The 23210-nt window shown below is 47.2% G+C and overlaps 1 protein-coding gene across 1 annotated transcript in view; it reads right to left on the minus strand.

Annotated features, from left to right (window-relative positions):
• Positions 1 to 379: 379 nt before the first annotated feature.
• The window catches only part of SWAP70 (switching B cell complex subunit SWAP70), a 76547-nt gene continuing 53716 nt past the window's right edge, over positions 380 to 23210 (minus strand). Inside the window, exons 8-12 of the mRNA XM_074997419.1 lie at positions 21930 to 22037; positions 9837 to 10003; positions 8074 to 8272; positions 4885 to 4981; positions 380 to 3250 (exon numbers count right to left, since the gene is read on the minus strand). Of these exons, the coding sequence (XP_074853520.1) occupies positions 3141 to 3250; positions 4885 to 4981; positions 8074 to 8272; positions 9837 to 10003; positions 21930 to 22037 (681 nt within the window). The 3' untranslated portion in view covers positions 380 to 3140. The remainder of the gene's footprint in view (positions 3251 to 4884; positions 4982 to 8073; positions 8273 to 9836; positions 10004 to 21929; positions 22038 to 23210) is intronic.

Below are 23210 nucleotides of genomic sequence, written 5' to 3' on the forward strand. Positions count from 1 at the left end.
ACCCATGTTTAGGTCCTGACCCTTAGGTTGGGAAACCCTGGCTTAGAGGGACCACTGGCTATAGTCCATGGGCAACACCTCGCGTCCCCCTGCAGCCCTCCAATCATGGTTTCACAGGATGTTTACACCAGTCTTCAGCACCATCAGAGTGACAAAGAAGACATAAGCAGGGTAGGTTTATAGATTCTCCTACCTTCAACTACATGCCAAATTCCTGCACTGTGTCTTAGAAATGGAGCCTTTTGAGTAAATTCCAAACACCACTGCCTGCTAGCATGAGAAAGTTGTTTCCAGAAGCTCAGAGACAACTTTCGTACAACCAGTATTGTAAAAAGCACTTTCTGCAAAGTAGTGTTAACAAATTAAACTACTGCAAAGACTGGGGCTACAACAAATTTGTTTTATACAACATCCCTAAATTTATTTTGTTGCTTACAGCCTGCTCCCTCACCCAGTGTACTCCCTTAATGTGGATAGTCACTGACTATCTTACAGGTACATGGCCACTATCCTGATGAGTAAATTGGTTATTCCACATGGTAACTTGCATAACACAATAAATGTGCTGTTGCAATACAAATCACTTCCTGTTTCATGAAGCTAATGGAAAGTGTACATGTTCATCTAGAAGTGTAAGTAACTTTTTTGCATTATTTTATTAAAAACCAAATTCTAAAGAACCGCTAAAATTGTCATTATTTGGAATTTCCTTAAAATATTTGACAAGATAATTGTTTTTGTTAACAAAGAGTAAAGAAAATAAAATCAGCTCCATATACCTTCTAATCTTTATGTCCAAAAAAAGGAGGGAGGGAAAATACTTGTTAAGTTATGCTTTTTCCAGCTCTTCCTTTACAATTTAGTAATAGATAACGATGAAAGTAATTCTGCTATTACCACATAGTTCTTATGTAAACAAACAGTTACAGTCACGTAAATTAAAGGCTGTTAGCAAACTAAAATATATTAGTTTACTGTACAGTAATTACAAATGTGTAATTCTAGAATTTACCAGCACGTGAATGCATATCTCCATTTATTGACATATTAGTTCAATTAATTAGTATAAAAATATAACCACTTAAAAAATGTTTGATTTTTTTAGCATATGAAATAGGGGAGTTCCAGTTCTGAAGGATGTTTTTGTTCAACACTGAATTGTTTCACTTCGATTTCACTGAATTACTCAGTAATACTGTTCTGTACACAAACATATGGGTTTGTTGTAAGTCTAAAAATCATAACGATGCAATAATTTAACTTTTTCAAACTTAAGGTCAGAATTGTATGCTTCATAGATGTGCAAGGCAAAGGTGATTAGTAAGCCCTAGGTATGTGTAGCTGCTATTTAGTATCAGATTGTGCATTTGAGGAAATATTTCTCAGGAATAGACTGACTTCTTTCCTTAAGAGCGGGGGGAATGTCTGCAAAACAAAATCATGTGGCATATTACTTTTCAGAAATAAAGGGCTTCTCCTGTCATGCACTAGGATTCTCAGGAATGTTTTATAATAGGCTAGATTAATGACTTTGTCAAAGGTTTTGGTTCTGTTCTTTAAAAGGTGATATATTAAGTGAGCGTAACCTCAGAATACTGGGTTAATGACATGTTCATCCCAATTATAAAATTAAAAACAACAATCTCATTAAAATTGTTGGGACCTGGTCCTTACGCAGTTTTTAACATCTCACTTATTTCATAATAATTCTCGTTCCAAGCTGGGACTGTTATTCCCAGCTCAGAACAATACTCCTGCCATTCCCCCTATGTACTAAAAACAGAAGTTGGGTGCAGCAGTGAGACAGACTAGCCACTCTGAGTGCAAACACGTCAGTGCTAATATGTACAAAAGTGCCTCCTCAAGCTGGGAACTATACTTCTCCCACAGCTTTTAAAAATCAAAAGGGACACTGTGACCAGTGAGGCTGAGGTTCTTAGCCTGCATTATAGCGGAAGTCCTCCAGTCATTTCTGAATCAAGCCTCTCTAATTTGTTTTGAAGTTAAACCTCTCTCAAGAAGACCTCCACTCAAAGTACATGAGCTGACAACATTAGGGCAATTTGAGCAGGGAGCAGCTGCCTTTTCCACATGAAAGCTGCTCCTCTATGATCCTGGGGTGCTGCTTTTCCCCATTGTTTTAGCTTAGTGCTTCTCAAAACATGATTTGTGAAGCATATGATGGTGGTCTGCAGAAAGCCTTTGGGCTATACAGTGATTGCTTAGATGCATCATTTCAACGAAGCACCATGAAAAAGCCAGCCTAGATGCCTTCAGCAGGGACCACTGCTGCAGAAGAAAATAGACCATTGTAAGGGAACAAAAGAGGAAAATATTAAGTCTCCACGGCCAAGTAAGCTCAGATGAGCCTGCCTTCACTTTAGTACCCTTGGGCTGTATAGATACAAGAAATTGTTGGAAGCGAGAGTCTCAGGGGGGTTCCTTCACCATGCAAGGCCATGCTCTATCCAGACCTGGCTCCTCAGGGCCTTTGTTCAGGGTGCAGTGGAGAAAGACTTGATTGGCATGAGGAAATAGTTTTAGCAGATTCCTAAAGCACCAGGCCAGGGGTCCTATAGCTAAGCTGAAAAACAACTGGGTTTGTATGCTGGGTCCCAGCTTGACTCAGGTTTGGCCCCTTTGGGTGGCATGACTTGTATGTTGACTGTTAGAGTACATCTACACTACAATCGGCTCAGCCTGAAGGAGTGGAGGAGATGAACTGAAGGGCAAAAAGGAGACTAGAACTGGCAGTGGGAGGAAAAACCGGGGTTGTTCTCAGGGTACCATCCCTTGTTTTAAACAACACTCCCTGCATTAGAAACACTGGAACTTATCTCCAACCGTCATGTTGCACATAGAATAACTTGTAAAATTTGATGGGACAAAGATATTTAAATAAAAATCTGCAGCTGTGTGATTGGATAGTGTCCATATAAATAAAGCAGTTTCTGGAAGCTAAGTATTGGAGGGACGATTGCAGACAATGAGCGCTACTGTATATTATTATAAAAGATCCTTTTGTAGACAGTGTTTGCTTTGAACACCCTCAATCATTATAAGCAGTAAGCCATATTTGACATATAAAACGGAATGATCAAATTTTATTTCTGTTCCATGGGTTACTTCAGCTGCCTCCATTACTCGGAAGTGGCTTTTTTCCCCTTCCAGCTCTTTTCTCTTTCCTCAAGTTCAGCTTCAGTGAAGGCTGCTGGTCCCCAGTTTGTAATTAGGTGAGGATTCTTAGACCCTGCAAGACATTATGATACTTGACATTTTCCATAGGTACAAATTTTGGCTATATGGAGCATGACTAGACTCAATGAAACTATCTGTTCAGTAACAAACATACATTAAACTATGAGAAGGAAACAGTTTAAAAAAAACTGACGGTTTCATTCTGTACACATTTATTGCAAAGATGCAACATAATACTCCCATTCCAATCAGGTTCCTTTTTTCACAATATGTGACTTAAAGGCAGTGTGTGTCTACTGCCCAAAGTTCCCTTAGCTACCTGTCCAGTTAGCGAAACCCACAACCACTTAGTTTCATCAGCTTTTTCAAGATTTTCTCCCTTCCTTTAGGGCACTTGTGATCTCTTTGTAATTGTCCATGCCTTTCGCACCATCACTTTGTCTCCAGCCCCAAAAAAGCTTATGCACAAGAGTTCTGGACCATCACTAGGGCTCCTGCATAGCGGGGTAAGAATTATCACAATACTATGAGAATGGATCACTGAGTAACAGAGGCTTTTTCCCTAGACTTACGGCTGATGTACACCAATGCTTTCGTTAGCCACACCAAGGATTCTCAGCAGCACAAATCTATCTTAACCCACCCATGTGGAACAGAGCTGATGCAGCTGCTCTACACTCCACACCCAGGAGAAAGGGAAGCTGGTTGGGCAGCCTCCATGTTCCAACAGTCCCCAGAGGATCAGTAAGTGCTGGGTGTCACAGTGCAAACCAAAACAGCTTTAAACTTGTACTAAATAGCGCTGTGCCCAGGATTGAGAAGCCACTTACAGCCCATGGATATGCACTCACTGGACCAAAGAACTTAGAGCATCCTGACTGACCTTGTCAATGTAAACAAAGATGTGTTTTGTTCCCTGTTTTTGTTATTTCCTGTAATGTCCACCCTATATAACCTAACTGAGGCTGGCTAAAAAAAGTAACTTTTTCACACACACACCATCCTAAAAATATGTGGGTTCAAACTAAAGACACTGCTGAAGAGTTTATTTAATACATGTATGAGCGTAGCAAAGTCTTCAGAGTTTCCACAGAGTTGAACTTCTAACTTCTTAGCAAAAAAGCAACCAGCCCTGCACACTGTGCATCAACGTTCCTGTCCGTGTTCTCCTGAGGAGGTGAAAAGGTGTCATCACATCCTAAACCTTACTCTCCTGCTCCAATCACCGGCCTTGCTTGTACTAGAGAATGGAGTAAGGCTTTGGAGAGCAGGAATGTTATCAACTGAAAGTTTGGTTCTGCAAGGAAAGAGCTGGCAGGAAGAGCACAGAGCTCTAGGACTATCGATGCCGACAGTGATGACATTGCAGTGGAGTCGAGCAAACAAAAAATGGAGGATAATGTGACACTGTGAAATAAACTTTGTTCTCACAATTATTTAAAGGTTTTGCAGAATCCATTCCAATTTCTCAATGCACTCCTGAGTTGGCGAAAACCATGGCCCCCCAGACACTGTACATGCTTTTTTGCATCAGAGTCCCTCTTTACTCACTGCTCATTTTAAAATGCAGTTATTTGCAGGCTGTAGTACCTAGATACATCAGATGCGAGCTGCACATCCTTTCTCAGACACCTCATAAAAGCAAAATAAGGTCTGGTTATTGTATTTTCTATACTGATTACATACCTGGTTCTATCAATCGAATTAGTCCTTCATGATGAGCTACTTTATCTTTCCAGCTCTTTGTTTTGTTAGCTGCCAGTTCCAACTTCTTTTTGACCTCCTGAAACAAGATGCAGCATGTTTTCAAAAACAGCTCTGGCCTATTCCAGGTACCACCCCCCTCCCCTCCGCACCCCCACCCCCAAAATACAGAAGGCAAAACGCTCTCAAACCTCCCTCCCCTTCACCTTCAAGAAGACTGACAGCATCCCACAAAAAGCAGTAAAGCCCCTTTGTTGCCATTTCCACATGGACCACTCACTTTGAGAAGTCTTTTTCAAATCAGCTACATTTATCTTAAGTCTCTAGTGTTGTACCTAAAGCTCAACACAGTGCTCCATGCTCACCCTCCATGATTTGTTGGCTGTCTTTCACAGCATCAGCCAGGCCCCTCATCTTGAAACTTTATCTTCCCTTGGCTTCTCTCATTCTGTCCTGCTTCTCCTCCTACCTCACTGATTGCACTGACAATTTTTCCTTTGTTTCTGGGAATCTTCATCCTCCCTAGCTTTCTGCTGGAGTTCCACAGGGCACTCTGTCCTTGGTTCCCCTCTCCTCCAATGGTTCTCAGCCATGGGCCCATGTACTGCTGATGGCTCAACATGACTAGAACAGAGCTCTTCACATTTTCTGTCCCCAAGCACATGGTCCCTGCTCCCTCTTTTCTTGATCACTGTGGAGACAACAGCTTCATCCTGCAAGCCCATAACCAGGGCATTGTCTTCAACTCTCACTTAGATCTTCTCGTATGAGCTGTGACTAAATCTTGCTGATTTTTTCCTGCCTCACATGGCTCTCTTATGCCTCTTCCTATCCATCCAAATTATCCTCTCATGTCCTGATTACCACATGTCGTCCTCTCTAGCCTTGACCAATGCAATCTTGTCCCACTCATATCCGCTCAGAACAATGCAGCAAACATTTCCTAGCCTGTTGTTCAGCCCTCTCTTTGCACACCTCTACTGGTTCCCTGTTATCTAGCACATCAAACATAAGCTGCTTTGTCTTTACTTTCCAGGCCCTTCACAGCCTAACCCTATACTACCCATCACTCCATTTGCTAGCCTCCACTGCCTACTTGATGAATCTGCAAACAAGCACCTTTGTGCTTTCTCCCATGCCCTTCATGCTGGCAGGAGCTCCACGCATACACCTGCAAAGTCATCTCATTATGCACCTTTACATGACGCCTGTAAATAAACTTGAAACCAGTGCTAATATGCCAAGACAAGGGTCTGGCATGTTGAACATAGCTACTTATTTCCTTCTGCTCCCCTAGATGCCTGCATCTCCATTTGTAATCCTTTGATAAGTTCTTTGGGGGAGGTACCATCTTTCTGTTCTTTGGACAGCGTGCACAGCACAGTGAGGTCCTGGTCTAGGACTACGGCTTATAGGCACTACAACGAAGTACATAGCAAAATGCTTTCATTGAGCCTAGAATGCTGTCAGTTAGGGGAATGGCGTTTAGAAAGGTATTCTGCCCTGGTGGAGATATGGCTGACGTGACACTTGGGCTACCTCTATACTTCCAGGAAGACTGACCGCAGCAGAGTCAATCTTCTGAGGGTCAATTTAGCGTGCCTGGTAGGGATGTGCTAAACTGAACTTACAGGGCGCCCATGTCAGCAGCAGTACTCCTGCCCCTTGTTAAGAGAAGAACGGGAATTTGATAGGAGCTACTAGAAATGGCACAGAAGTCTGAATTAAGATATGTAATTCACATAGCTGGAATTGTGGACCTTAATTTGACCTCCTACTGTAGTGTACTTCTATCCTTGGAGGGAGAACCATTCTGACATTGCAAAAGGTTTCTTCTGTTTGTGGGCAAAGACTATTATTGGAGGACCATGACACTGAAGGTCAATTATACACTTTCAGTAACTTCGAAGTGATGCTCTGTGAGGAATGCTCATCTTGGGCAGAGGCAAGGCAGCTCAAGCATCCTGGGACATTTATGAGGGCATTCGGGGAAGACAGACAAACTGAGGGCACCTGAATGCATGGGCTAAACGGAAACCTGAAGACGAGGCTTTCCCTTCTCTCATCTCAGCTGGCCTTTTGAGTCAATGCCAATAATTCCTAGAGGCCCCACTTGTGAAGGAAAGGTCAAACTATACAATAAATCTGAACACCAAAAAAAGGATCTTGTTAAATAGTTAAAATATTTGCATTTTAACTTTAAAAAAAGGTAACAAATAGCTTAAAAGTTTTAGAAGCAGGCTGCTACTTGAAGTGAAATGTGGTTTTGTATATGGGCATCCATATATGTTCATGTATAATCAAATATGGCACAAGCATTATTGGAAAAATCAAGCAGCTCCCATGGCAATATCACACTTACCACCAATTATATAAGTCTGATAGATCCTTGGGAATTGTTTGTTCAAGAAATTGCATAGTATTTTTTTTAAATTTCATTTTCCTCTCAACCATCATTTCACACAACTGCAGCCCCCCCAGAATAATGAGATATTCTGTAATATTCCCAGACACAACAGGGTGTGGATAAAAATCACTAAACAGAGATTAAAATAACTACATTTTTGCCTCTGAGTGTCCTGGTTTTCACAGTTTAATGTTACTGCATTCTCTGCAACACCTTCAAGAGAGCAAGTTGGTCAGAGAATCAAACCCTTATCTGTCACCCAACTATGCGGAGAAAGGCAAGGTCTAGGTGACAGTGGACAACCACGAACCCACAGTCATTACTCGTCACCCTCTGACTGCCCATGGTGGACTCTATCAGTGCTAGCTATGCTGGTGGTTTGTGCAGTATCAACACTTCTCCAAGTGGACTCTTGTTAGTTTGGGACTCTGCAGACATGGGTTTACTTCCCTGTTCTGTGTGACCTTTGCCCTCAGTTTCCCATCCATATAATGGGAATAAAAGCTCAACACAGTGGAGCTGTGAGGATAAATACAAAGCTAGTGAAGCGTCAGGGGCTATATAACATGTACCGGGAGCAGAAATCACTGAAAACACTGGAGAGAACTTCTTGTCTTGGGCTGGACTCGCCTGCACAGAAATAAATTGAGAGAGCCCAATAGCCCCAAGAACACCACATAACATTTGTTTTAATTGGGTTCTTATTGAACATCTGTCATAGGTACGAGGCAGATTAGGAAAAGAGCTGGCATAAGGTAATTTACCTCATACTGTTCAAGTGCCTGCTTCCTTTCTAGTTCAAGCTGTTCCAACTGTTGCATAGCAACTTGAAGAGCACGTTCCTTGATGATCCTCTGAGTCTCTAACTCTTGCTTCTCTGCTTCTGTCATCTGAATGGTCTGCTGCTGCTGCAAGTGCCACTTTTCCAGTTCAGCTCTCTTTGCTACCTCTTCCTCCAGTAACCTAGAGAGGAGATTGGGAAAACTGCAACACTGTAGTTGAAAACTGAGCTGAATTCCATTCTCTAGCGCAGTATTTCTTAAACTATGTGCCATGGAGCCCTGGTGTTCTGTGAAAAACTCACAAGTGTGCCGTGCGCGTCTGATATTGTTTTGATATCGTACACTGATGGCCTATATTTTTTGTTATTAAAACCAGATATAACGTTACTTCATTGCTATGACACCTGACTAAATTATTTCATTTTGGGCTCATCTACAATAGCCTCCTCCTTTGACAGCAGCATGCAAATAAGCCTGAGCAGTGAATAGCAATGAGGTGCTGCGCTGCATATGCAGCACCTCATTAGCATAATTTTCACCATGTGAGCTTCCAAGCTGCTAACTTTGAAGCACCAACAAGCAGTCCAGCCATGGACTCTTACTCCCAAAATGCTTCCTCAAAGGAGGAGGCGACAGCAGACAAGCCCTTTGGTTTTGCCGCATATGTTGCTGTTTGAGTATTTTTGGTCTGACAACAATTGTTAAAGAAAATTTTCATAGTTTTCCTCATAAAAATACTATTGTTGGGTGTTCTGTGGTCTCAAAAAGTTTTAAGGAACACTGATCTAGCACATGTGCACTAACGAGCCAGGGGCTCCAGCAAATTAAGAACTGCCACATTGGATCAGACCAAAGGTGCATCTAGCCCCATATCCTGTCTTCCAGAGTGGCCAATACCAAGAGCAGAGAAGGAATTGTAGCACTTGATGATGACTAACTTGGAAAGCAGGGGAAAGTTTTCAGTATACCAGAATCCATATCAGTCACTCAAGAGCACAAATAACCAATCACTAAAAGTGCAGCTTGGGGATTTATTTCGGTATAACTGCACAATACTGGAGAAACGAACAACAACAAAAAACAAGCACAAAGTTATCACCAAGCAGAAAGGACTGAAACGCACAGTAGAAAATGACAAATGAAGCCCAATATCAGAGATAAAATACAAGCACGTATGAAAATTGGATAATAAGCGTTTTGTGAAAGTCTGGAATAGCAGAACAATATACATGTAGGCCTCCACTTTTGGAAGTGACTTTCCACTGTCAGTGGCAAACATGACACACACTAAAAGAGGTTTGGTTTTCTGAAAGCCCAGAACACTGCACCTGAAAACTTAGGGCCTTTAGGGTGTAATGTTGGGAACCCCAAAATGAAGACAGCCAAAATCATTAGTCACTTTTGAATGTTTAGGCCTTAGAGACAAGTGTCCCAACTTAAACATCCAAATCTACCGCCAAGCTCCCTACTACATTCAGCTCTAATACTGTATTATCTGTTGCTATTACTAATCACTGTGTATTTGTACGTTCCCCACCCTTACAGTATCAGAGAGCCCAGGAGCACCTCAGCCTCCACTCTGATCTCCTAGAATCAGAAATGAAGAGCCGAAAGGGACCTCAGGTGGTCACCAAGTCCAGTCCACTGTAGTGAGACAAGACAAAATAAACCCAGACAGCAGACAAGGATGGGCCTAGTTTTATTGATTTATTTCCACTGCTACCAGTAAGACAAAAAAACCTCACCTGCCTTGAAGTTTCCTTACTGTCTCTTCATCTTGACGTGCCTGTCTCTCATCCTCCAAGGCTTCCTGTAGCTGTTTATACATATCTTCGAGTTCACATACTCGCTGCAAATACTGTTTAAGTTCAGACGATTTCTGGGCAACCTGCTCTTCCATTTTCTGTCTTACCTGACAACATAAGTGAAAATGCACCTTAGCTCACGCTCCCCAGGACAGAAACAGAGGTAATGGGGCTTCTCTTTGAGAAGGGTGGAGCCCCTCAAGGATAACCAATTTTCAGGGAAAATCTCTTCACTACACTTGCCAAGTTTCCCATTTCAGGAAGAATTTTCCTATGCTGCTGCTCACTTCCCCAAATCCTCTGCTTCTACTATTCCCAGTGTATTTAACTTCTCTACCTTATGTGCTGTCCACACAGCATCTTTTCACAGCGAAAACTCGGCTTGGTCTACACATGTAGTTGTAGCTCTATAACTGACTGACTTCAAGTTGGTTTAGTTAAACTGATACAATGTTGTGCAGATGTTCTCAGAGTGGTTTAAGCCTGGCTTAGCTCTGTTTGGCTCAGGTTACACAAGTAATAGGCACAAGCTAAACAGCTTGAACTAGTAATAGCAGCAGCAGATTTACCATGATGCCAGTGGCTCTGCGGGGCTGGGCACCAGCTCAGATGGGACACACAACACTTGCTTCCTCCCCAGTACCTTGTATGGTGGAAGCCTGCAGAGCATGATGAGAACTGAGTGCTCAAGATACCCTGGCAGTTGCAGTTCCTTGGTCAGCTCCCAGACTTCAGAGCTGGCCCTGGAGCAGGGAAGGAACTACATTTCCCAGCATTCCCTTGGTAGCTAGCAACAGGAAAGGGAGGGGGACAAATGGGAGAAGCTATGAGACTCATTCACTGCAAGCTGCTATGCATGGGAGTTGGCTGATAGAAGGGGGTGGCACTGTGAATGGGAAATGTGTATGCAGAGGGAGTAGGCAGCTTTGGTCCAGAACTCACCCTCAGAAGAATTCCCCAGACTGGATTAGAGCTGTTGATGTCTTCAGCCAGCCACCTCCCAAGAAGGAATTGGAGGGACTGAATGGATAATTTACCACTATCTCAAGCCTCGCGATGAAGGTATATGGAAACTACCAGGAGAGGTTAACATGATGAGTAAGGGAGGGAAAGCTCTACTGGAGGGCCTGGGCAACTTTAGGCACAATATCAGGCACACAGGAGGATAAGTCCATTTCCACAGCCGTTTAAACAGAAATTCCCAATTTATCTAATATGCAGAAAAGGAATCGAGCAGCTGTCTTCCACATTTGACCAGCAGTCAAGTTCAATTTAAGCTATTATTACATCAGTTCTGCAAAACCAAATACTGATCCACTGTAATTTGTTGTAGAAAACGTAGGATACAATTGAGCAACAAATGCTAGCATCTTCTCAGTGATAATTAGGACAGGAGTTGCGATTTTCATCTGTCATTACCAGTTGTTTTTTTCTGTTTGCTTTTTAAAAAAAAATTTTATATTGCAGCAACCAAGAGCGGGACAAATGAACAACAAAGGCATTTCAGCTTTTCCTCAGTATGTGGGACAGCCTTACAATATGGATTCAGATATCCTCCAGTCACACAAACTGCAATGTTTTCCACTTTACTATAGTTCTGTAACCATGCAGGAACCAGCCTTGTGTTCTATGCACTTCTAAAATGCCTCCTGAATTCAGAAGTGCCTTACATTTAGTAACTGGGTGGGAAGTCCCTCAGAAAAAGTTAAGTACTGCAGAGGGGTTGATTACTCACTAGGTAACTTGAGACCCTGGTTACAATAATAAACCAGTGCAAAATAGAATGCACTTTTCTGCTACAGTCAAGAATGGGTCCTTTGTGTCTAAGAAGAGAATCACTTCTGTGGGCTTAGGGCAAGAAAGGTTACTCACCGTAGTAACGGTGGCTCTTCGAGATGTGTCCCCGTGGGTGCTCCACATTAGGTGTCGGGCTCGCCCGGCGCCGCAGATCAGATCTTCCAAGCAGTTTCTGCCGGACCGCGCATGCGCCGGTGCGCGCCACTCCCTTGCGCGCTCCTGGCCAAGCGTGCGATCCGGTCCCCGCCAGTTACTTGACCAACCGCCTCGGATGCTCCTGCAAAACACTAAACAGAGATCCGGAGCAGGGAGGATGGGCGGGTAGTGGAGCACCCACGGGGACACATCTCGAAGAACCACCGTTACTACAGTGAGTAACCTGTCTTTCTTCTTCGAGTGTCCCCGTGGGTGCTCCACATTAGGTGACTACCCAGCAGTAACCCAAGATAGGAGGTGGGTAATCGGATTATGTGCAGCTTGTCCCCGAGAGGACCGCTGCCGAGAGACGGGTATCCTCTTGGAATACCCTGTGAAGGGCGTAATGTTTGGCGAAGGTGTCACAGGATGACCAGGTTGCCGCTCTGCAAATGTCTTTTAGCGCAACGCCCTTGAAAAAAGGCTGTTGATGCCGCCGCCGCCACCGCCCTAGTGGAATGAGCCCTGGGCATGGCCAGTAAAGGAGTCTTTTTGAGTTTGTAGCACATTTTTATGCAAGATACGATGTGCTTCGAGATTCTCTGCAAAGAGAGACATTCTCCTTTTGATTTGGGAGCGATAGAGACTAGGAGTCTATCCGTTCTCCGGAAGGACTTGGTCCTGTCTATATAGAAAGCTAGCGCCTCCTCACGTCCAGGAGGTGTAGGCGCGCCTCTTTGTTAGAGTTATGAGGCTTTGCATAAAACGAGGGTAAACGATAGGTTCGTTAGTATGAAACTCAGAAGAAACTTTAGGAACAAGGGCTGGATGCACCCGTATGGTTACCGCCTCCTTGGAAAAAACAGCGCAGGGTGGCGTTGCCATAACTGCCGCAAGCTCGCTCACCCTGCGAGCTGACGCGATTGCGAGAAGAAAGGTCGTCTTTATCATATGGAGGCGGAGGGAAACCGTGGCCAAAGGCTCGAACGGTGGTCCCGTTTTCGCATAAGCACCAGGTCCAAGTTCCAGGAAGGTGGAAGCGGTTTCCGAGGGGGGGTATAGGTTTACCAGCCCTTTGAGGAACCTGGTAACCATGGGATGGGCGAACACCGTGTGCCCTTCCTCTTCGTGTCTGAACGCGAAAATGGCGGCAAGGTGGACCTTAAACGAGGATAGTGAGAGTCCTCCTCTCTTGAGGTCCAGTAAATACTCTAATATCACAGCCATAGGCACCGAAAGGGGGGCTAGCTGTTTGGTAGAACACCATGCCGTAAAGCGAGTCCATTTCTGCTTGTAGGTCTTTCTGGTGGAAGTCCTCCTGCTACTTTCTAGGACTTGCTGCACTTCCTCCGTACATGTGCTCTCTAGGGAGCTGAGCCATGGATTAACCACGTTTGTAGTCGCAGGCCTTGGGGGTGCGGATGCACTATGGACCCCTGGGCTTGTGTGAGCAGATCCGGTGCCACCGGAAGGGGCATCGGTGGCCGGTCCGACATGCGCAGGAGTAGGGGGAACCATTGCTGTCGATCCCACGTTGGGACTATCGGGATCATTCAGGCTCCTTCCCTCCTGGCTTTCTGCAACACTTTGTGGATGAGCACTGTGGGAGGGAAAGCGTAAAGCAGGGGGCCCCTCCATGAGATCGCGAAGGCGTCCCTCAGGGACCCCCGTCCCAGTGCTGCCCTGGAGCAGAATCGTGGGCACTTCTTGTTGTGCTGAGTAGCAAACAGGTCTATCTGGGGAAAAACCCCATGCGTGAAAAATCGGTCGTAGCAGATCGGGACGGATCTGCCACTCGTGCGTGAGTGCGAAACGCCTGCTCAGCTGGTCTGCCTTCACATTGTGAGCGCCTGGTAAGTACGAGGCTTTCAAGGTTATATTGTTGGCGATGCAGCAGTTCCACAACCGGACTGCTTCCGCACATAAGGCACAGGACCGAGCTCCTCCTTGCCGATTTATATAAAACATGGTGGAGGTATTGTCTGTACTGATCCCGACTACTTTGCCTTTTATATGGTCTCGAAAGTGTCTGCAGGCGTTGAACACTGCTCTGAGCTCCAGTATATTTGTGTGCACTGACTGCTCCGTGGAGGACCATAGCCCTTGCGTCACCTCTTCGCCCATGTGTGCTCCCCACCCTATGAGGGAGGCATCTGTAGTAAGAAAAACCAATGTGTGTGGTTGGTGGAAGGGTACCCCTGTTAGCAGGTTCTCGGGGTTTACCCACCATTGCAGGGATTTGCGCACCTCTGTTGTGGGCGACACCACCCTGTGAACAGTGTGTGCTGCCGGTTTGTATACACTCGCCAGCCAGTGCTGCACGCTCCGCATGTGTAACCTGGTGTTCTGTTCTACGAACGTCGCTGCTGCCATGTGGCCCAGCAGCTGTAAGCACGTCAGAACCGGCACCGTAGGGCTGAAGGTGAAAACTTGCACGAGGGAGCCGATGGCCCGAAAGCAAGTCTCTGGTAGATACACTCTCGCTGTAATAGAATTTATGCGTGCCCCTACGAACTCTATGTCCTGTGTGGGGTCTATCTTTGATTTTGTCAGATTGATAACCAGGCCGAGCGAAGAGAACGTGCCTGCTGTGACGCATATCATGCGTAGTACCTCCTCCTTCGAGGCCCCTTTGAGTAGGCAGTCATCTAGATACTGGAATATAAATACCCCCTGTCTGTGCAGGTAGGCTGACACCACTGCCAAGGTCTTGGTGAAGACTCTGGGGGCCGAGGAGAGGCCAAACGGTAGGACCTTGTATTGAAAATGTTCTTTGCCTACCGTGAAAACCAGAGGAATCGTAGGTGAGCCGGATGAATAGTTATGTGAAAATACGCGTCTTGTAAGTCGAGGGCTGCGAACCAATCTCCATCGTCTAGTGCCGTAAGGATGGAGGCGATTGTGATCATCTGAAAGCGTTGCTTGCGCAGGTACCGGTTGAGGCCTCGAAAATCTAAGATGGACCTCCAGCCTCCTGTCTTTTTCCCCGTGAGGAAGTACCTCGAGTAGAACCCTCTCCCTTGCAGTTGCTCCGGCACTCTTTCCACTGCCCCTATGAGCATGAGATGGTCTACCTCCTGCTTGAGCCTCGCTACGTGGGAGGCCTCCTGGAGGTGGGGCCTGGGTGGAGGTCATGGCAGTGGGAGTGACTGGAAGGGGATGGCGTACCCCGTGGCTATGATCTCCAGCACCCATTTGTCTGTGGTGATCCTTTGCCACTGGTTATAGAATGGTCGGAGGCGATGGTGGAATAACCGCTTCGGATGACCTTGTGCGATGGTAGTGATGGTGCAGCCCTGGATCTGTGTGTCAAACTTGTGGCCTTTGGCCCTGCCCCAAGGACACACGGCTCTGTTGGGAACGTTGCCTGGGAGTTCTGTACTGCTGGTGCTGTTGATGTCGCCCTTGCTCGTAACCCCTGTGGTACTGGGGACGCTGTGGCTGGTACTGGTACCGTCTTTGTTGAGGGTAGTACTTTTTCTTTCTGTATGGAGGAATGTAAATCCCCAGGGTCCTAAGTGTGGCTCTTAAATCTTTACTGGAATGAAGGACCGAGTCAGTTAATTCAGCAAACAGCTTCTGCGAGTCGAAGGGAAGATCGACTATCTTTGTCTGCAGGCCCTCGGTATACCCGGAGTCTGGAGCCAGGACTCCCTTCGCATCACCACTGCCGTAGCTGTGGAGCGTGCTGCTGTGTCCGCAACATCCAGGGCGATCTGAACTCCCGTCCTCGAGGCCGCATAGCCTTCTTGCATGATGGCCTTGAGCACTGGTTTCTTGCCCTCTGGAAGCGAGTCCATGAGGGAGGTTAACTTAGTGTGTTTGTCGAAATTATGGTTCGCTAGATACGCTGCGTAATTTTCCATTCGCAACAGTAGAGTGGAGGAGGAGTAGACCTTTCTGCCGAACAGCTCTAGCTTCTTGGCATGTTTGTCTGTTCCCCCGTGTTGCGACGACTCCACCACCAAGGAATTTGGTTGTGGGTGGCTGAACAGGAACTCCATGCCCTTTGTCAGCACGAAGTTTTTTTTTTGTTTTGTTTTTTTTTTTAAATCCGCTCTCTTGTGGACAGGCGGAATAGTCGCACGAGTCTGCCATATCATAGTGGCGGACTCCAAGATTGCGTCATCAAGCGGTATTGCTATTTTGGAGGAGGCCGGAGGTCTCAGATTTTTGAGGAGCTTATGGTGTTTCTCTTGCACCTTTGCTGTCTGGATGCCTTGCGTGAAGGCCACCCTCGTAAAACAGCTCTTGGAACTGTTTGAGATCGTCCGGAGGATGGACATCTCCCGGGGCCATAGCCTCATCCGGGGAGGAGAGCGAGGAACCACTAGGGTACACCTCTCTGGACCCTTCCGGTTCCTGTTGGTGATGGTACATCCGCTCGCTGGAAGCTTGCAAGGGAAAAATCTCGGGGTTCCATAACCAGTTCCCCCTGAGATACTTGAGTCTCTGTCCCCGTTCGCGATTGCCCTCAGGGATACGGGACCGTCTGTGGGGATCTTTCCCCGGTAGACTGCCGGTGGTGTCTATGCCCCGCATGATAGGGGCGACCGTGGCAGCATGGGCACTGCTCTTGGGAAGGTGACCTAGACCACTCCCTTGGTGCATACCCTCTGCATCTGGGGGAGCGAGATCGTGAGAGACCTGGGACACTGGAGAGAGCGATTTGTGATAGTACTCCAGCGGCTCAAACCCCAGGAAGGGTGAAGGTGGTCCCAGCCAGGGCGAGGCTGGTTGTAAAAATGGAGACGGGGGCTCCAGGTAGGCTAGGGGGGACCCCTGCCTCCTAGTCGGAGTCTGCAGCATGAGCGGAGGGCTGAGAGAAAGCAACTCTGCAGCCCTGTCTGAAGAGGGGCTGCGGTGCCTTGTTTTGTGTGCAGCCTTCCCCCTCCCTTGAGGGAGTAGCTCCGCCCCCTGACGTGTAGGGGATCTCGGCCCCGTCCGCACCGTGCTCGGCACGCTTATGGGCGGTGCCGCACAGGTGGTGTCCTCCGGTGCCTGCAGGCTGTGTGCCTGCGCGCTTTGCACCGCCGGTTCCCCGGGGTCGGTGCCGCTGCTTGCGGTGCCACCGGTACCGGCGCTTGTTTAGCCGCCACCCTGCCTGCGGTGCGGGGCGGCTGTTTGATTATCGGAGGCTGAGCCGCCTCCACGTGGCTCTCCGTGCCACCGCAGATCAGCTGTTGCTGTGGCTGGGGCTGTGCGCTCCTCCCGTCCCGCTCGGTGTTGCTGCCGGCAGGGATCGGGCTGGGGAGATTTTCCTCCGTTTTTGCGCTGATGGGGTAAGGGAGGCGGCTTTCCCTTTTATGGGCCCCGGAGGGTCCCTCCTGCTGCGGCCGCTCCGGCACGTCTGGCTGGAGGGCCTTGTCAAAGAGCAGCATTTCAAGCCGCCATCTCCCTTTCCTTCCTTGCTCTGGCTGTTAATTTTGCACAGAAGGAGCACTTCTGCATGACATGGGACTCCCCCAGGCACCTTATGCAGTGACTGTGCCCATCAGACGCTGGCATTGCCTCTCGGCAAGACTCACATTCCTTGAATCCTGAATAGGACATTGTTGGTGAGTCTTTCAGTTGTTAATGGGGTACTTAGCACCTTCTCTGCGCTGTTTTCCCCCTCTCCGATAGCCTGCCGCGGCAGGAGGGCTAATGACCCTAGGCTCCTGGCCTCCGGTGCTCCGCTTGTTACTAGGTCTGGACTGAATGCCGTCCCGCTTGTTGTTTTTTTTTTTTTTTTGAAAATAACAACTGGCTAACTTAACAGTAGCCTAAGAACTTGAAAACTTTAAAGAAAAACAGTTAAAACCATTGAATACGCGAACTTGGCCGTAGCCTAGTCGGATTCCGTCTGCAGCTGACGGCGGTTAAGAGGAACTGGCGGGGACCGGATCGCGCGCGTGGCCAGGAGCGCGCAAGGGAGCGGCGCACACCGGCGCATGCGCGGTCCGGCAGAAACTGCTTGGAAGATCCGATCTGCGGCGCCGGGCAAGCCCGACACCTAATGTGGAGCACCCACGGGGACACTCGAAGAAGAAGAATTGGTTACAGATACCTTCACTCTCTTCATAGGGTCCTGATCCCATAGCAGGAGGCAATGTGAACTTGTTGCTGAGCTGCTGCTGCTCTGGGATTGAAACTTCCTGGTGCCTTAGCTTCCCAAATCATTCAGGCTGTGCTTTCTAAATGACTGTGCTAGTGAGGGGAAATTGGGGCCCCTGCAGCAGGGTAGCTTCTCAGGTACTTAAAACCATTGCCTAGCGCAGGGATGGCCAACACATGATCTGCAGGCCACAATTTGGCCTGCAAAGCCTTTTCATCCAACCCACGAAGCCAGCAGCGGCGCCATTTTATCCAAGCCAGCAAAGTGAGTACAGGCATGGGGCTGGCAACCTGCAACTCTGGAGCTACACTTGGCTCTTTAAGGAGCCATTTGCAGCTCCAGTGCTGCCACTGCTGACTCCTCCTCCAGCTCTCTGCCCTGCCTCTGCTGCAGGTGGGGAAGGGAGTAGGAGAGCTAGGGGGAGCTGCACAGTTGCACTGAGGAGGTGGCAGCAGCTGCTGTGAAGGAACATGGCACAGATCTCGTTGTCCGAGGTAGGTTAATCCTGGATTTGGGGCTAAGAGGGGTTAAGCCTGGGGATGGGTGGGTAGCTCTGGGCTATTTTGCGTTAGGCCCCAAGAACATGTAAAAAAAAATTGCCAGGTGGCCCCAAATGAAGAAAAGGTTGGCCACCCCTGGCCTAGAGAGAAGTACTGAAATGCTGAGTCTGCAGCTGTCTAGGGTCAGTGCTGAGGATTTAGAGTGCCAAGTGCTGCTATTGCAAGGTTCAAGCATGCTCAGCCATGGAATTGCCACCCGTTCCATAACTAGTAGCTACAGCTGTCTTAGGCTGGCCTCTGGCAATTGGCCCCATGGCTGTGGTCAGAAAAGCTATGGATGGTTCTTTGTCAAATGGGGCCATTAAGCTAGGAGCAGATAAAGAGACTGGAGTTAACCTTCAGGAACAGACACACCAGTAGGAAAGGAATGTCCAGGAGAGCAGGGAAAGAGGAAGCAGCTCACGCTTGCATGGGAGTGTAACTCCTGCTGGCTGAGGAGCATGTCCACGGTGGAAGGGAAACAAGCTTTGGGAGAGGTAGTGGTGACCAGGTAAGTAGCTGGGAACAGACTGAGAAAGGCAGGTGACTTCAGGTTCCTAAGGGCTAAGTGCTCACTTTGGGGGAAAGGTGCTTACAAGTGACTTGCTCAAAAGGCAGGGTGCACACAGAGGGTGGGCCTTGTCAAAATTGATCAGGCTGTGGAGCTTTACTGAGCTGAGACCAGGGCCACAGGTGAAAGAGGGTGGCACTGGAGACATGGCTACAGACTGCCTGGATGAGGATGGAGATAAATTGCTGGGGAATTTCCCTGATCACTAGGAAACTTCTGCACCCTGTGGGCACTGGTAAACCACATGGGTCGGGTGTACGATTCAATGAGAAAAACTGGGAGCTGAGGAAACAGTACATACACTCATGAAGAGGTATGTGAGCAAAATGCCTCCGAGAAGCAGTCCTGGGCGTGCTGAAGTACATCCACACCAGGCCCACACTCAGTAGGGGCTGATTATGACTACACAGGGGGCCGCAAAATGTTTATCTGGCCCATACAGACAAAAGTCCACGCACACGTTCAAACTAATGTAACAGCATTGTGCAAGCAATCCCTTACTAAATGCTAGTCAATTTCACACAGTGACGTTCAGGGTGGTAACCAGTGAGCTATGGTGAAGTGGCAGTTGAGGGGCCAGAGAAAGCCATCAAAGCAGAAGAACAACGAAAATCAAGGGGAGAGACCAAGAACTGCCTGCTACTCCTTCAGCCAAGCCAAGCCAAGTCAAACGGGAATGCCCAACGCCCCTCTCTTTGAGATCTCTCAATTCAATTCCTCAGTGCTCATCATTTGATGCCTTTTACACATGGCCAGTGCCAGGGCTGGCCCCTGGGGAGTGTTGGGCTCACAACAAACCCCCACCTGTCCCAGGCACCACCACTTCCCATTCCCACCCCCATTGTACCGCTTCCCCAGAGCCCTCTCCCCTGAGCAACATGACCTGGGGGATTAACAGAAAGCCTGGTGCAGGGCAGCAGTGGGGGTCAGTGCTCTATCCCCCAACCTGCACTCATTACAATGGCGGGAGCCATGAGAAGCCGAGTGATGCACCAGGCTGTTCTGCTCCGCTGCTGAATCGCAGCCAGGCTGCTCTGCTTCACCATGGCAGCTGGAAGCAGAGTGATCCAGACCCAGCCTGCTCTGTTCCCCATCTGGAAGATGGCTGGGAGGAACAGGCTGCTGTGTTGCTCTACTTTCACTGGCTCTCACCTCCATGGTAAGCGCAGGGGGGCCCAATCCCTGGCTGTTGGCCCCCAGCCCACCAAGTACTCGACCAGCCCCTCCTGAGCCCCATGGGCTAACCTCAACATGGGGGACCCTCCATGGAATAGCTGGGGTGGTCACCATGCAGCTCCCCAACATGTGCAACCCAGGGACACCTCCCCAAACTGTCCTATGGACAGGATGACTCTAGCCAGAGCAGGGCACCACGCTTAGCTGACAGAACTGCTCTTCCTCTGCTGGGCTCCCCATTCTCACCATGTGCCAGGCACAGCAGAAAGCAATGGTTGTTGGACTGACTAGGAGGAAGAAAGTACCAGTCATGGAATGCAGTCTGTCATCTTTGATAAAGTAGAGTAAACCCTCAAAATGCGCAACTTTGAGTTACTTAACTTGCATTAACCAAGGCTGGTTAGTTTCCTGGCTCCCACCAGCAGCAGGGACTTAGGAACCAAGCAGCAGCCTCAGCAGCAGGGACTCAGGAACCAGGACACCACCTTGTTTCCAGTTCCTGCCATTCTGGAAGCCAGGAAACTGACCAGCCTTATCGGGCTGGTCAGTTTCCTGGCTCCTGCAAGTCCAGGGGAGCCAAGAACCAGACTGCCACCTGGTTCCCATCTCTCCCAACTTATGCAAAATTTGAGTTGAGGGTCTACTGTAAAGGAGTCAAGGAAGGGAGCAATGAAGGTAAAGCAGGAGACAAACATCCAGTCAGTATTTGAAACTTAGCACCACTGCCTTGCTCCAGACAAGTAGTGACCCTGAGCCACATTGTTAGAAGACCTTATAGGACTTGCTTCAACGCTCATTACTATCATTCCTAAACCAGCCAGAGGACTTGCTTTTACATATCATAAAGCCATTTCTTCAGCTACAGCTATTACGTGAGCTGCTTCCACAACCACCTCAAGTCCTTGTTACTAAAGCAAACAAGGTGACTTTCCAGAACAGAGCTCCTTCCCTCCCACATGCACATCCCATCACTAGACCTGCACAGCAACTTTATGTCCCACAGTTCCATGCAATGAAGTGTATGATGGACAATCAACATTTGCCTTTCATTTTCAGCAGATATCTGACCTAAGTTAACATTGTATTCAAGATAAACCATGTAATTATAATAAAATTCATCACAAGATCTGATTTCCTAAACGCAGGCCTGCATTACAAGGCGGCAATATTGCTTACTGTTTGTTTAATAAGTAGATATGTGCTATATAAGACAGAGACAGCAGACATAAATTAAAGAAAGCAGCATGGGAACCACGTGAGCTGCATCCTGTACGAATGCTGCCACTGACTCATTTCTGTGACCTTGAGCGAGGAACATCCATCAGCAGTGGATTACTCATATTTGAGGTCCACAGATAAAATTATGACGTAAGTGCTAAGCACTATTCCCTATATCATCAGGGCACACAACACACTTAAAATTCAATTTTAATAAAATTATCAGGCATTAAAAATAGAATTGACAGTTTATTGCACAAAGAAACACTCTGCACTCAACTACTACAATTCATTTTGTCCAAGAGTTGAACAAACAGCAATTTGTAGATGATTATTCAAAATAAATGCACCACAAATGAGGATACAGTACACCTACTCTAGTAAGTCACCATTCAGAACCTGTTTGGAAGCCATTCTGCTTGTGCCCATAAAGAAGTGTCCTGAGGCAAACACATCTTACTGAAGAAATGCAAGATGACTTTGGCTATCCTAGCACTCACCATTTTCTCTCTCTCTAGCTCCACACTGAATCGGTCCTGCAGTTCCATTTGAGTCTGAAGACGTCTCTTCTCTTCTTCTGCAGCTCGAGAAGCTGCTTCTTCAAGTTGCTGTGCAGAGAAACACCACGTGTAAAAGAGAGGGAAAGACAGTTATCTCACACCTGTGTGTATTACAGTAAGAGAGATAGCCATGTGAGACTATTCTCCCAAACCAAAATAGCAGTCATGTAGCACTTTAAAGGCTAAAAATAATTTATTAGGTGATGAGCTTTTGTGGGACAGACCCACGTCTTCAGATCTATAGTCCTACCAGAACAGGCTTAATATACAAAGCACAGAAGTCCAAAAATTGTTAAAGGTTGACAAATCTTTCTGCTCTTCTATCTGATTTGCCAACCTTGATAACAATTTTTCTGATTTGTCCTCTTTGGGCCTATATGCATTCCCCCAAATACCACCAGATACAATAATCTAGAGGACTGACTGAGTCTGTACTGCAGTTTGACCCGTGGGAGGAGTGAAAGGGAGCAAAAGCCAGTGACAAGAGAGCAAATGAGGGAAAAAATCCAAAGTCTAGATGTCAGAGTTGAGTCACTGATGTCAGGAGGCTGGGAGGACAGTTCCTCCTGGTGGCGGCTAATATCCCTGCATAGAGGAAAAGGGTAGGAGGTCACAGGGCTTTGTGCAGGGCAGGATGCCTCTGACTCACCCCGCTTGCAAGCGGGGCCTGCAGCAGATGCTTTGAGGGAGGAGCTCTAAGGGCCTGAGGTTTTCCACACAGTACCTGACAAAGCAGTTGTCTCGGAAGATGAGAAAATATTTTTTTTCTATGAGATTATTAAACATAATGAGAGTATGCCAACAAAAAATGAAAATGATTGATGCAATTTATGCCTTATTAATATCTGCATGATTATGCACAAGGTTACATCAGACAGAGTGGATAAGAGTAGAGACAATAACCATCACTTGAAATTATAAAGAAAAAGACAATAGTGAGACTGTCAGAGCAAAGGAGAAAGACAGACACTAGAGCTATGTCTACACTAGACACAGAAGTCGACTGCCAATACGCTATTTTAGCTATGCCAATTGCGTAGCTCAGATCTACTTATCTGCGGCCAACTTCTGTGTCTGTCTACTCGGGGGAAGCTCAATAGAAGCATTTCTCCATTCGACCTTCCTTATGCCTCACCTCTTGCGATAAGTGTAGGGGTCGACTTTGACCACTGAGAGCATCATTTCACGCATGCACGAAACCCAGCCCTGGAAGACTGACCC

Source organism: Carettochelys insculpta, chromosome 6 (genome assembly GCF_033958435.1).
Source record: "Carettochelys insculpta isolate YL-2023 chromosome 6, ASM3395843v1, whole genome shotgun sequence".
NCBI classification, from domain to species: domain Eukaryota; kingdom Metazoa; phylum Chordata; order Testudines; family Carettochelyidae; genus Carettochelys; species Carettochelys insculpta.